Raw genomic sequence first — 15,170 nt, 5'->3', positions numbered from 1 at the left:
AGGACAGGATATAGAAAAACACATTTCTAGTACCAAAAACTTTTCTTACTTGAGAGTTTTACTTAAAGCTATTCATGTTTACTGACTTGCACTGGGAGAAACTGCTGGGTAGACTGGAAGGAAAACCTTCATTGCTATGTGCTTGCCGCACATCAAGCTGGGAACATCCATTATAGATTTAGGTCATGATGATGCCCTCATCAGTAACCAGTACATTGAAATAAGGAGGATGGTAGCTCTGGGGGCTGCTGCCCATGTTTCCTAGTCTATAGAGCATTTCTCAGCTGGGAGTGTCTATACTTGTAATTGTAGCACTCAAGGACCTTCACAAATACCATGGGAATGTTCAAAAAGGTTCTTCCTGGCAGGAAAGTATATAACGCATAGTAGGTTGTTTTTTGTTTATTTTTTAACTACCTAAATAGTAGGACAGGATGAGATGGTGTATTTAAATGCCATTTGTAAATAGTACAATAGATCAGCCCTAGGTTTCCACTCTTCATCTACAGGAGATGGCAGAAGACAGTTCTGGCCCAAGGAAGGGAGTACCCCACTTCTAAATCTGTTTTTACTCTCTAAAGTAAACTTTCATCGGCCAGGTACATTGGCTCACACCTGTAATCCTAGCACTCTGGGAGGCCAAGGCAAGAGGAATGCTCAAGGTCAGGAGTTCAAAACCAGCCTGAGTAAGAATGAGAACCCTGTCTCTACTAAAAATAGAAAGAAATTAATTGGCCAACTGAAAATATATAGAAAAAATTAGCTGGGCATGGTGGGCGCATGCCTGTAGTCCCCAGCTACTCGGGAGGCTGAGGCAGAAGAATTGCTTGAGCCCAGGAGTTTGAGGTTGCTGTGAGCGAGGCCGACACCACAGCACTCTAGCCTGGGCAGCAGAGTGAGACTCTGTCTCAAAAAATTAAAAAAAAAAAAACCTTCATCTAAGACTTCTCTAGTTATACTCCTTTAGATAGCTTGGTGGTTGAGTGTTGGCTCTCAAATCAGACCACCTGTGTTTGAATCCCAACTCTGCCACTTGCTAGCCTTGTGACCTAGGGCAAATTACTGAACTTTTCTAGGGCTCGTTTTTTCTGCATCTGTAAAATGAAGACAATGATAGCTTTTACTTCATGAGATAGTTCTGATAACTAAATAAGATAAACCAGGTAGGGGTATTTTAGGCAATACTTACAGAGTTCACGGCAATATTAGCTATTATCACTGTTCTACCTAAGAGAGACATACATTTAGAAAATGTGCTCCTGTTCCTCTTTATCTTCTCAGAGTTTATTCTTTTTGGTCTTTCTATTGTATCAGGAGACCAAGAGAGTGTTCTGCATTTTAACTATTAGCAGTCCTAGGTGCCTACCCATTCCTAGTGCATCTAGGGTTGTTGGTCTCCTGTGCTGTGCATTCCAGTCCAGGGGACAGCAACATTTTTCTGTAAAGGACCAGATAGTAAATAGCATGAGCTTAAGGGCCATATACAGTCTCTGTCTCATATTTTTCCCTTTTTTTCCACCCTTTAAAAATATAAGAACCATTCTTAGCTCAAGGGGCACACCAAAACAGTCTGCAGGCCGCAGTTTGCTGACCCCTTTTCTCTCTGACCCTGTGCTCTAACATGGCAAAAGCTTGAATACTGAGGTTGTTTTGTACCATCATTCAGATCAAAAGATGCTAGTCAAAAAATGTTAAGTTTTAGTGTTAAAAATGGAGTCCAGTTGAAAAATAGCAAACTCTTTTCCCACCCTCAAACTCCTATCTGTATTATATATAAGGAGTTTTTAAAGTTCCATTTCTGAGACCAAGGTGGGGTTTAGGAAGGAATCCATTAGGCCAATTTGACAAATGTGCCAACTTAGACAAGCTCTGTGCCTGTGATATTATCCCAGATTCACTTAGAGCTCGTCGTGATTTTAATTTTAAATTCCTGGGGTTTTGCGCCATCAGGTCTCATGTCTGAAGCAATCATGTTTTATGAAAATAGTGTCTGTTACTGTGAAGTTAGCTAACCATAATGAACATAAGGGTGACACTTTTTCACAGCAAAAAAACAAAAATGCAGGCACAACCTTTTTGAAATGACAGTATTAAATTGCCAGTGATTATGGTGAAGCAAATATTTAAATTCACAACTGAAATAGTACTTGTAAAATGTAATTGCCAGGGAGAGCATGCCAGTTCATCATTCCTTAAGCTACTTCTCTATAGCCAGAAGCATTCTACATGGTTGGGGGTTTGGGGGTACTTATTTTAAATAAACTGCTTTCTGGCTCTTTTAAACTTGATTTATCAGGTCCTGTCTTGACCTTTGAGATGCTCATGGGTAGAGTGTGTCTCTTATTCATGCTTACTCCTTCTGTATTGGGGCTCTCTGAGGCGGTTTCTTCTGAGATCCAGATTTGCTGATGGGATGGCTTCATTTATCCCTAGGAGAGCTCCAGTGATGGAGGTGATGGCATTTTTGGTGAAAAGAAGGATGACAGCCGGGCAGGTGAGAACTGTATCCTTCTGAAGGCAAATAAAAGTAAAGTCCCAGTTTGTTGTTATCCTGGAGTTTATATGTAATCAAAATGCTGTTTTCTAAGGAAGCTCTTTTAAAAAGCCAAGTAAGGAAACAAGAACCACATATACTCACCAGCAAACTGGTATTAAATGAGCAGCACCTAAGTGGACACATAGGTACTACAGTAATAGGGTATTGGGCAGGGGGGCGGGGGGTGGGTATATACATACATAATGAGTGAGACGTGCACCGTCTGGAGGATGGTCATGCTGGAGACTCAGACTTGTGGGGGGAGGGGGGAAAGGGCATTTATTGAAACCTTAAAATCTGTACCCCCATCATATGTCGCAAAAAAAAAAAAAGCCAAGTAAATTGACCTTCGTCAAACTCCCCTGGAGTCACACGTGGAGCTTTAACATGGCTCTGGCTTTCTCTACTTGGCATTGAAATTCAAAAGTGAAATAAATGTTACTGTCTTAAGTTAGGATAGGGTATGAGAGGGGAAAAAGGAATTGTGATTTCGTTGATTTTGGGTTTTTTGTTTTGTTTTGTTTGAGAAATGTTTTGGGGTTTGGTTTGCTTTGGTTTGGATTTTTTGGTTTTGTATTTTCCGAATTCACACTTGAGGCTTTGGCAGTTGAAAGGACCAGCTACACAACAGCCCATAGTTCTATATGGAGAAGGCAACAAAGTTTTGTGTACTCCTGTGCTGTAGAACAAGGTCCTCAAATCAGTTCTGTCCCCATAGAAAGGTACCTCTGTGTTTGAGAGACAGCAGAGTCAGTCACAACATAAAGCTGTTTCTAAAGCAAAATTGCAGCCCTTCTAGCAGTGCCTACCTCCTGGGCCAATCAGTTGTCAAAACAGTAACTACTTTGATTAATTTATTGAGTCAGCTTTGCTTTTATTTAAAACCAAAAAACAATTACCCCTGTTTTAGTTCTATTTGTAAATACTAATATCCTCACTGATGTTTGAAGCCCAGGATGGCTCCGACCCAGACAAATCACCCTGGCCAGTGTCATCTGCTCTCACAGCTCGTCTCAGACGTCTGGTCACTATTTACCAGCGCTGCAACCGAAAGGAACTCTGCCGACCTGAAATTCTGGGACCAGGTAACCAAGGATACTGGGTTCAGGAAGAGATGTTCAGGAGAACCTCAGAAATGGACCTCATCAACAAAGAAGCTCAAAAGAGGTAAAAGCCAACGGCCAAAGGGACATGTTGAGCTGCCCACTGGGTAAAGGTGACAAAGGTAAAGCAGATAGCTAGTGGAGGGCAAGTGTATTCTCTTCTCATGTGAAGTTAGGTTGTCTCCAGAATGTATTAGATTAACCTTCACCTGTGACGGTATTGTCATGGTGATGCGATTCTGATGAGGTTTAGGACACCTTCTATTGCAATTCCCAGACTTTTATGATTTTCCAACTTGACACTCATCTCTAAGACCCCAGTCTTTGGGGATATATGGTTTAGAAACGCCACCCTGGAATATATTAGACCCCCTAATTCTTTTAGTAACAAAGGGAATAGTGTACAATGAAGCTGTCTTACTATAGCTATAAGTCCTTACAAGCCTTTGAAAGCAATAAATACCATAAAATGCAAGCCCAGAAGGAAGGTGCAAATTACCAGGAGTTACTTGTCTATCTGAGAATTAAGCTAAAAAATACTTAGAGAAGGCCAGCACAGGCTGGGAATGATGCCACCAGAAAATATCAACGAAACCACAATTCTTTGAGTCATTATAACTCTCTTTCCTTCTGATGAAACATCCAGTAAATTGAAAGAAGACTACGTAGCAAATTTAATTACTTCTCCATACTCTTTCTGACTTTACGAAATTTGGTAATTCAGGGAAAGTATTTATTTCTCCCACCTTGCACAGCTCCAAAGAGAAGAACCAGAGCCCCATCTTCCCTGCTTCTTATTCTTCCACTGACCCCTCACCCCACTTTCCATTCCTAGGTGGACTCCCCCTGGGGTGGAGTGTACCATGCCCAGGAGCCCCTCATAAAGACTATGGTGGTATAGAATTATCCACCTCCTTTAAGTCATTAACTTAGTTCTGTGGATGTAGAGACTAGAGGACCTTTGTGTCCCAGAGAAGATCGTTGATGTGGGCAGCCCATCTACATAAAATCAGGAAGAAAGCCAGTGTGAGATGGGGAGTCAGGATGTGTGCACTGAATTAGTCGCTTTCCTTTTCCGCACCAGTTTCTTCATCTGTAAGATTAGGAGGATGAATGTAATGGTCTAAACTGCTCTCTCCAAGATTCTCTGACTCTGTTGTCATACAGGGGGGAAAAAATAAAGCAAGATATTTAAGCATATATAGTATCTTAAAAGTCTTTATCTTCTACAAGTAGAAGTTAACTAGATAATTCCTAAAATTAGCCAAGAGATATCAAGTATACACACATGGTTTAGAAATAGGCAGGTAAATACCAGAAGAGCGAGCTGAAAATTTGAAAGTGGTTACCTCTTTGGGAATAGGATGATAGGCTGTTTTCATTATAAGCCTCTCAGCCCAATTTAACTTCATTAAAAATAAACAATAAGATAGTCAAACCAGTTCTACCTACTTTGTTGACTTCATGGGCTCTCACAGTTGGCATTCAGTAAGTAGTTATTGGCTTTTCTTAAAAAAGAAAAAACAGCTCACTCTCCCTTTCTGATTAAATCTCAAGGTGGACTAGGAGAGAACAAGCAGACTTCTATAGAACAGTGTCTTCCTTTGGTGTCGTTTATGATCAAGAAAAGAAAACTTTTGACTGGACACAGTTCCGTATCATATCCCGTTTGGACAAGAAGTCAGACGAGAGCCTGGAACACTATTTTTATAGTTTTGTGGCTATGTGCCGGAATGTTTGTCATCTACCTGCATGGAAAGATGGTGGTAAGAAAACTCTTTCTCTTTGTCAGTATATTGTCAGATGAACAAGGAAAGAACATGCTGATTTTCAAATTGCATAATTACTTTTGGTACAACTATAAAGGTAGAGTCTATATGAGGAATTTAGGTAAAGACAAATAGGTTTTTAGAAATTCATGAACTTCTAATTGGGTCTACTCTCTTAAAATAAAATATCTCTCCCAAAATGATGTAACTCCAATGAATGTGGAAATTCAGATTAAAACTTCAAAGACATATTGAGAGACTACTATTAACTACTTTTTCCAAAGTAAAGTTTTTTTAAAAGTCAACATTGAGATATATCCTACTCTGAACTTTGTGCTTTCCTTAGATTAAATCTTAATGACTCTAAATGTTGTCTTATAACTATAGAACATAAATGGATGTCATTTAAATATCTTCTGATCTAATAGAGAGCCCTCTTGAGAAATCTGTTCTTAGTTGGCATTTGTAACAGCTTCTTTCCAGTCTCTCTTCAGCCTCGTATTTTTAGATAAACTTGCTCTAGACTATGTGACCATATTTTAGGAAAGCTAAAGTAAACATTGAGCCTCTCCAGGGTAGGTTCCAGGCTGATGACAACATGCACAGACATTTTAGCCTTTTCCTCTCCATCCCCATGTGACATGGTTAAAGTGTTTTTATTCAGGCCAGGGAGCTGGCTATGTTGGAAAGATATGGACCTCAGGGTCACATTGACAAGACCTGGATTTAAATCCTGGTTCTGCCATCTTGATCAAGGTAGCTTATCTGAGCCTTTTTCCTCATCCTTGAAACAGGCATGATTATGGTAAATGGTAGGATTTTTGTGAGAACTAAATAACATATATGAAGTGCCTAGTATAGAGGCCACATAGTATATGCCTATTTAAAGGAAACTAATATTATTTCCAGGACTGGAGCTTTTATGCTCTTCTTTCACTCTCCCTGGATGTGTTCTTGTCTCATAAAAACACTCCATTCTCTTTAGCTTCCCATTTTAGCAAGGGTCCACACACCTAAAACTGCCCTGCTAAGGAGCCAGGGAGTTAAACTATAAGACTAAATAAGCAGGGGCTCAGGACACAGGGAGTGTCCAAGGGCCACTTTAAGTAATAGGCTCTGTGTTTCCCTTTCTGTCCAGGTCCCCCAGATGCCACCATCTACATTGAACCCATCACTGAGGAACGGGCTGCAAGAACTCTGTACCGCATTGAATTATTACGGAAGGTCCGAGAGCAAGTGCTCAAGTGTCCTCAGCTGCATGAACGCCTCCAGCTGTGCAGGCCTAGCCTCTACCTCCCAGTTTGGTGGGAGTGTGGGAAGCATGATCGAGATTTGCTCATTGGCACCGCCAAACATGGGCTGAACCGCACTGATTGTTACATTATGAACGACCCTCAGCTGTCCTTCCTGGATGCCTACAGAAACTATGCCCAGCATAAAAGATCTGACACTCAGGCACCAGGAAGTCTCTGTTGCCTTTACCAAACCAACTCTAAATTATATGAATCTCTTACATATACTCAAATGAGTAGGACTTCAGAGTCCCTTGAAAATGAACCTGAGAATCTAATGAAAATAGAAAGCAGAGATGATCATCTCAGTCTGCCTGATGTGACTTGTGAAAATTTGATTTCTAAAGTTCAGGATGTCATTTCCATCAACCATGATGAAAGTCTGCTGCCTGAGTCCTTGGAGAATGTGATGTATAGTAAGAAGGTGCTCAGCCAAGAACCAGACTCTTTCCAGGAGAGCCCAAGTACCAGTACAGAAGCCAGAAGAGATGCTGCTGCCAACTCAGCAAGCCAAGATGGGAATTGTCAGTCTGGTGGCCAAGAGGCAGAAGTAGCTTTAGGTCCCTCTTTTTTAAGTAGCTTAGAAGCTAGAGTAGCTCAAGTGAACATTAAAAATGGAAAACATTTGTTGATGTCCACTTCAGAGGAAGGAGAGTTCTGCTGCAATGTGGCAGGGCCAAGACCTGAATGCATCGGGCAGCTAGAAACCAAGTGTTTAGCTTCCCCTTCCCTGGATCCAGGAAGCGAAAGTGGATTTGTAGATATGTGCAATCTTAGTGTCTGTGACACTAAAAGAAACCTGTCAGCAGATCAGCAATTAATTGATTTATTAGAAAACAAAAGCTTAGAAAGTAAATTGATTTTGAGTGAGAACCATAGTGATGAGGAGGAGGAAGAGGAAGAAAATGAGGAGGAAAACTTAGCTGTGACAACAGGCATGAGGGAAAGGCCAGAGGTATTGCATCTCACCGAGCCCACTACTAACATCCCAAGGGAAAAGAGCCGAGGGTTCCATGTAAATGCAGCCAAGAAAGGAGACCTGGAGGTGGTGAACCAGACTCCTGGGCCTCAGAGGGCTTTCCCTCCCGCAGCCTGTCAGTGTCACTGTAAACACATGGAAAGGTGGACACATGGCCTCGAGAATGATGAATTTGAAATGGAGAAACCCGAGGCTTATAACCCAGACCTGTACAAAAGCAAAACCAATAATATCACCGTGGAGGGGGAGCCCACCGCTATTCCATCGGAACCATTCCCAGTGAAGCATGAGCTTTTAAAAGAACCTTGGAAAGAAAGTGCAGAGGAGAGAAAAGGTTTCCCTACATATCTTCTTGAAGGAAGTGAGCTCAAATCAGAAGACATGGATTTTGAGAATAAAGATGATTATGATAGAGATGGAAACTGCCATATTCCAGGTACAGTATGTAGAATCTTACGGCGTTCTGGATAAACCAGTTCTCACATGACAGGGAGCTTGGGGAGAGGGGTGTTCAGTAGTTTTACACCTTCTGAAACAGACCTACCTACCCTCACCATGTGTTTAAAGCCAAAGGTCAGAGGCCTTGGTATGAAGATGAGACAGAGTAGCTTATTAACTGTGATCATTCTAGAAGATTGAGGATGATTGTAGACGATCACGGCACCTTTGCTGCATCAACCATGTGATTTGGGCAGGAGCTTGTGTGCCTATATGTGGTAGATGCTGAGTATCAAGGGGAAGTAGTTTGTTCTTCCACTCGGTAAGATTCTTCAAAATGGTTAAAAGTAGAACTGCCTTCAAGATCCTGCAATTTAATATATGTGCAGTTAATTTTCCAGGAACTCAACAAAATACATATAAATTCGATCTTCGTTAAGGTGAGCAAAAATAAAGCTCCGCTTGTCAAGTCATCATCAAAACCCTGTGTTGAATGTCATTGCATTTGGTTTAGATTCCTTTCAGGCTGGGCGTGGTGGCTCACGCCTCTAATCCTAGCACTCTGGGAGGCTGAGGCTCAGGAATTCAAGACCAGCCTGAGCAAGAGGGAGACCCCCGTTTCAAAAAAAAAAAAGTTTCCTTTCATTAACTCAGTAGAAACAGAAATAACAGAGTTTACAACAAAAAATAAATAGATTTGATCTTTTTAAATAGGGAAATCTTAGACAAGGGTTTAAGTTAGAAGGAATTTCAAAATGTTAATAAAAATATATATACAATGATTAGGCATCCTGATCAACAGCAACTAATGAGTTTTACCTGTTGTTTGTATTTGTTAGCTTCAAGAGGGCATATTAGGATAAACAAAAATAGTTCCATTTGTCCTTGTCATTGTCAGAGAAAACCAAATTCTACAGCTTTTGTAGCAAAAAAATAAAAAATAATAATAAAAATAAAACCAAAAAACAACTCTGTTCATGGTCCACTGTTGGGTATAGTACTCAGGGGTGTGGAGAGGCACAGCCTCTCCTTTCTGGGGCAGTGATTTTACGTTAAAGAGGAAAAAAGAGAGAAACTAAGCTAAGCTCCCTTGAGTTATCTAGCTTCTCTTTATTTTTAAACTTCCCCCTTCTTGGTTTTAGTCATTGTGATTATGGACTAACTTGGGAAGGATTCTAAACCCAAATGAAAATTTATACACTAGCTAAGATAAGGACCAAGAAGCTGACTTGAAAGTAGTTTGCCAGGTGTAGTGGCTCATGCCTGCAATCCTAGCATTTTGGGAGGCTGAGGAGGAGGAAGTATTTGTTCAGGCCAGGGGTTTGAGACCAATCTGGGCCACCCAGTAAGATCCCTTCTCTACTAAATACAGAAAAATTAGTCGAGTACGGTGATGCATACTTGTAGTCCCAGCTACTCAGGAGGTTGAGGACAGGAGGATCACTTGAGCCCAGGAGTTTGAGGTTACAGTGAGCTATGATCGCACCACTACATTCTTTTCCAGGCAACAGAGTAAGACCCTGTCTCAGAAAAAGAAAAAAAAAATAAGAAAGTAGCTTAGTAGCCCCAACCAACCCAGAAGGAGCCAGTCTATAACCATGCCTAGTCCATCTCACTCCAGGCCACAAAGGATCACTGCCATGTGTTGAATTATAAAACCCACATTGCTTTTTGAACCCTATTGTAGGGAAATCACCAAATAATAAGTTCTTGGAAACCCAGACAATCAAATGAGTTCAGGATAAAGGTAAACATGGTTTAGAGGAGAAGAAATGTTCCTGAATGGATATCTTTTTGTGGCAGTGTCAGTCTTGCTAAGTGAGGATGAGGGCAGCAGTGACTCTGATAAGCTTTAGTGAGCATCATGCATATGTGTGTGTGGGAGTTTCTTACACAGATGCTTTTAAAAGTGTTTTTGCAGACCTTGAAAGGGATCCTCCATACATATGAGTATGGGATGGGTGGGCAGGGAGGGTTGGCCCTGCTTGTGAGACTATATATCTGGCGTCCTAAAGGAGCAATAATTAACTAATACACTGATCAGGACCAGCCCCCAGGTGTCCTGGCTTTTTTCCCAGGGTTTTCTCTCACACATCATTTTCCTTTTTCTTAAAACTCCTCAGTTTAAAACCTCTCAGTGATACTCCCCATTGAATCTAGAATAAAATTCAATTTTCTATCGTGGCCTACGGGACTCAGCATGATCTAGATAATTTCTACTCCTCCAGCCTCATCTGTGTACTTTGTTCCTGGCCAGCGCTTAGTTCCTGCATGTCCAGAAAGCCCTTCCTCTTCTTCGTGGGTGTTCCCTCCTTCAAGAGGCTCTCTCTACCAGCCTACCTGAGTAGGTCTTCCCTGCTATTCCCTATCATGGCACCTTGTTTCTTTCCCTTTATGGCATTTATCAAGGCTTATAATTTTAGTTATTACTTTATTGTGACTGTTTTCCTTGCTGTCTTCCCTCATGAGAGTATAAGAACCTTGAGGACCAGGGCCACATCTATCTTGTTTATCCAGAGTCTGCTGGGCCTAGCATGGTCTTGATTATGGTAAGGGGTCTCTACAGCTCTTTAGGAGACTTTTTGCATGTTCAAAAGTGAAATTTTCACATTTCAGAGGATATTCTTTGTCAGTTCATTGAGAAAGAAGTCCATACCTTTTCCTGCCTTGGGCATTTCACTATCATCTGTTCACTCCTTGCTATTACTAGGTGTAAGTGGATCTTTGAAAATCCATTTAACATTGATACTAAACTTTTACCATTTCTGAGGCTTGAAAGAATGAGTTGTATTTCTATTTCTTTCCATCAGTGAAGTAATTGAAATGTTCTAAATTTCTTTACATCTTTTTTTTTTCATGAATCAGGTCTACTTTTCCTTTTTTTTTTAAGTTTCATGACTTTTCATCCTCATTAATATCACCCTCTTGTGGGCAGGGTGCGGTGGCTCACGCCTGTAATCCTAGCACTCTGGGAGGCCAAGGCAGGAGGATCACTCAAGATCAGGAGTTCAAAACCAGCCTGAGCAAGAGCGAGACCCTGTCTCTACTATAAATAGAAACAAATTAATTGGCCAACTAAAAATATATATAAAAAATTAGCCGGGCATGGTGGCATGTACCTGTAGTCCCAGCTACTCGGGAGGCTGAGGCAGAAGGATTGTTTGAGCCCAGGATTGTGAGGTTGCTGTGTGAGCTAAGCTGACGCCACAGCACTCTAGCCCTGGCAACAGAGTGAGACTCTGCCAAAAAAATATATATATATCACCCTCTTGTTATGTTACGTCTCATATTTCATAGTCTGTCCCTTTAAAGTATAAGCAACTTTCCCTTCTCCACTGTACTAAATAGAAAGCTGCTTTGTGCTCATTCATCTCCTCTTACTCTTGGATACACGAGAAAAATCTCCTTTCTCTTTTCTTTTTTGTTATTGGGGTGTGAGTGCACACTCATACTAGAGGACTTGTCATCATAGCCCCAGAGCAGGGTTTGCCTTTATGATTCTAGAAATAGAGGGTATGGTATTAATAATTAGTATTCAATTTGAAATAAATCAGCACATTTGTTTTGTGAACTAATTATGAGCTAATTAAAAAAGCAAAAAGGAAAGACAAATTGGATGTCCTGATCTCTCAGACTACTGTCTCTTCCCAGATTATCCAGGGAAATACTCTGAAGAGGAGAGCAAGAGCTCGACATCAGGCATCGCAGGAGACATTGGGGATGACCTACAGGAGGCTCGGGCTCCCACCATTGCCCAACTCCTGCAGGAGAAAACCCTCTATTCCTTCTCTGAATGGCCAAAGGTATACCCAGAACTTGCATTTTCCCTCTTAAGCATTCTCAGCTTTGAATCCTTTATTTTAACTTTTAGAGTGTTTCTGAGCAACGGACCCAGAAAAATGTTTACTGTTTTTAAAGGTATAGTTATGTAACATTTGGACATTAAAGATCTATGCACTTGACAAATTAGACCATAAGGTGAAAGTATCAAGTTGTTCACATACTTATAGCACTAGGGCTTTAATTTTCATTTTCCAAAACTGTGAATTTTATTTTAAGGCCTATAAAGTGAGCATGTTTGAATGTGCTCTTTTCTAATCAGCTCATACTGGTGAGAAAACTTGACTCTTGATCTCGGGGGACTTTGTAAATTTGGATAACTTGGCACTTATTCCTCAGAGCTGTTGTCCTTTTTTCTAGGATCGTGTGATAATTAACCGCCTAGATAATATCTGCCACGTAGTGTTAAAGGGGAAGTGGCCCTCCAGCCAGCAGTACGAGCCCTTGGGCACACTGCCTACCCCAGTGTTAACCAGCAGTGCTGCGTCTCGGAACAGCCTGTCAGAGCCAGAAGCAGCAGAGCATACCTTCAGCAATGGCACGGCATTGGCAGCCCAAATCCAGAAGGTGAGGCTGGAGGAATGATGTTGACCACAAAACAAAGAATGGGAGGCACTTTCCACTTCTCCGTTGAGCTCATTCATTCAACATTACTGAATGGATAGGGGGTTTTGTCAAGCCATTAGTGTTCACTAAGGAATTTAGACTTTATTCTGCAGGCAGCAGAGACCTATTAAAAGTTTTGGAGCAGAAAAACACATGATAGAGCAGGGTTTTGCAGCCCAGCTGGAGTGGTATGCAGAGCGGGAAACTGATGAACAGAGAAGGTTGTAGACACTAGGTTAGTGGTAGGGTGGATACAAAGAAAGGGGGGACTTGGCAAGGATGACTCGATGAGTAATATATACGGAAAGGGAGGCATGACCTGGATCCCTGTGTTCAATCCTTGTCAAACTGAGAAAACAATGGTGGCTGATAGAAATTAGGGACATCAAGGCAGAAGTGAGTGTTTTGTTGGGAAGTGGTGGGTTTTATTGACGTACATTTTTAGCCACTGGTTCTTACTCTGGACTGCGTGTTAGGGAGAGGGACCTTGAAAAGGTAATGATTCTGATTTAATTGGTCTGGGCTGCAGCCTGGGTATTGGAATTTTTTAAAATTTCCCAGGCGATCTGAGGTATAGGTGAGATTGAGAATCTCTCGGTTATATTTTGCAACTCCAAGTGTAGTTAATGTACTAGTAGCTTTAGCAACACCTGGAAACCTATTAAAAATGGATACTCTTAGGCTCTTCCTCAGGCCCACTGCAGTAGAATCTGTATTTTATTAAGCCGTCCAGGTGATTTGGTATGAAAGTTTGAGGAGGCTTAAATTAGAAGAACTTCTAAAAAGATGATTGGAAATGATACAAGTCCCTGGGAAATCAGTCCTGGAGATAGAGCTGACATTCAGCCACCAAAGTGGCGTTCACACCTCTGTTGCCACTTGTGTGTTCACAGGAGAGTTTCTTAGCTCCAGTATTCACAAAGGATGAACAGAAGCACAGACGTCCCTATGAGTTTGAGGTGGAGAGGGATGCAAAGGCTCGCAGCCTGGAGCAGTTCTCTGCTGCCCATGGGCACCCCCCCATCGTCCTCAATGGCTGGCATGGGGAGTCAGCTATAGACCTCTCCTGCTCGTCAGAGGGGTCCCCAGGAGCCACATCCCCTTTCCCAGTGAGCACCAGCACCCCTAAGATTGGGGCTATTGGTTCACTTCAAGGAGCCCTTGGCATGGATTTGTCTGGAATTCTACAAGCTGGCCTGATCCATCCAGTGACTGGACAGATTGTCAATGGAAGCCTTAGAAGAGATGATGCAGCCACAAGGAGGCGGAGGGGGAGGCGGAAACATGTTGAAGGAGGGATGGATCTCATCTTCTTGAAGGAGCAAACACTTCAGGCAGGAATCTTGGTGGGTATATGGGGCCGTTAAGTAAAAACAGTGACATTTCTATGCTGAGAAACAAACCCTTCCTCATCAGACACAAAATATTTTGGTTTATGGGACTTTTATCCCTATTTCAATTTTCCTGCTTTATTTTCTCTCATTAAAAGATACCCTCAGTCTTTTCTAGAAACAGTAGTTACTAACCCATTAATGGCCCTGAATCTGCCTACAGCCTGGAGAAATGAGCCAGGAGGTCTCGAAATTTCGAATAGAAACAACCCATCCCCCATCATTTCAGAAGAGCCACTGGTGATTGTACAGGCAAAGCAGGGTGGTAGGGTTGAGTGTGCAGCAGCATTTCCCCAGGGTTGTGAGGCTGTCCAGGGCCTGGGGGATGGGAGAAGGGGAGAAGGAACAGGAGCCGGTGCTGCCTGAATGGTGATCCTGCTCTGTTGCCTGACGTACTAGGCGACGTGGGGCCTACATTGAGCCTCACTTTGCTCCTCTGTGAAGTGCAGTGGCAGCACCTACCCAGAGATCATGCAAAGGCCTCTACAGTAAGGAGATCACTAAACTGTATACCTGCATCCCCTTTAGACTATTTAATGCTTAATGTTGTATTTGGGGTTTTCCCATTTATTGGATTTTGAGCTCCAAAACAGGAATCACATTTTGTCTTCTTATTTTAAAAGGAATAATAATAGCTAGTATTTATTGAGTCCCTACTGTGTGCCACACACTGTGTTCAAGGTTTTATGATTATCCTGTTTGCTCCTACAAAATCCTGTGAAGATAGATTTTATTATTATTCCCATTTTATAGATGAGGAAACTGAAGCTTTCAAGCAGTAAATAATTTGCCCAAGATTATCCAGCTAGTAAGTGGCAGAGCAGGAAACCAAACCAAGGACCTTGTTCTCTAGGTGCTGAGAGCTTTACTACTAAGTCATATTGTTTGGGATATGTCTTCCTCTTAGACTTTCTATATAATTTGGGGGACTGAAGTGGCAGGTTCTTTCCTTGCCCAATCTTGCAAGCTTTTAAGAAGTTTATTATGTTTTTTAGAAGTGCAAATGCATGGTTTCTCTGTAATGATCATAGAATTCTAATGAAATGACTGAAAGAAAAATATTTTTCCCTTGGCTTTACTTTTTAAAATTATTTATGCAGACACTTGGGGTTTTTTTGTTTTGTTTTGTTTTTTATTTCAGCATATTACGGGAGTACAAATGTTAAGGTTACATATATTGCCCATCACCCCTCCCCCCCAGACACTTGTTTAGCAC

At 41.6% G+C, this 15,170-nt stretch overlaps 1 protein-coding gene across 3 annotated transcripts in view; it reads left to right on the top strand.

The window, feature by feature from the left end:
- CHD6 (chromodomain helicase DNA binding protein 6) overlaps positions 1-15,170 on the top strand; it is a 203,002-nt gene that overhangs the window by 176,110 nt on the left and 11,722 nt on the right. For all 3 annotated transcript variants that reach the window (XM_076011121.1, XM_076011120.1, XM_076011122.1), the window contains exons 28-34: positions 2,434-2,494; positions 3,487-3,703; positions 5,197-5,405; positions 6,547-8,115; positions 11,769-11,920; positions 12,318-12,524; positions 13,457-13,909. In XM_076011121.1, coding sequence (XP_075867236.1) covers positions 2,434-2,494; positions 3,487-3,703; positions 5,197-5,405; positions 6,547-8,115; positions 11,769-11,920; positions 12,318-12,524; positions 13,457-13,909 — 2,868 coding nt within the window. The remainder of the gene's footprint in view (positions 1-2,433; positions 2,495-3,486; positions 3,704-5,196; positions 5,406-6,546; positions 8,116-11,768; positions 11,921-12,317; positions 12,525-13,456; positions 13,910-15,170) is intronic.

The sequence above is a fragment of the Microcebus murinus genome, chromosome 16 (assembly GCF_040939455.1).
Source record: "Microcebus murinus isolate Inina chromosome 16, M.murinus_Inina_mat1.0, whole genome shotgun sequence".
Taxonomy (NCBI): Eukaryota; Metazoa; Chordata; class Mammalia; order Primates; family Cheirogaleidae; genus Microcebus; species Microcebus murinus.
Note: the sequence above shows the minus strand (reverse complement) of the source record. Positions and strands in the feature narration are given on the sequence as shown.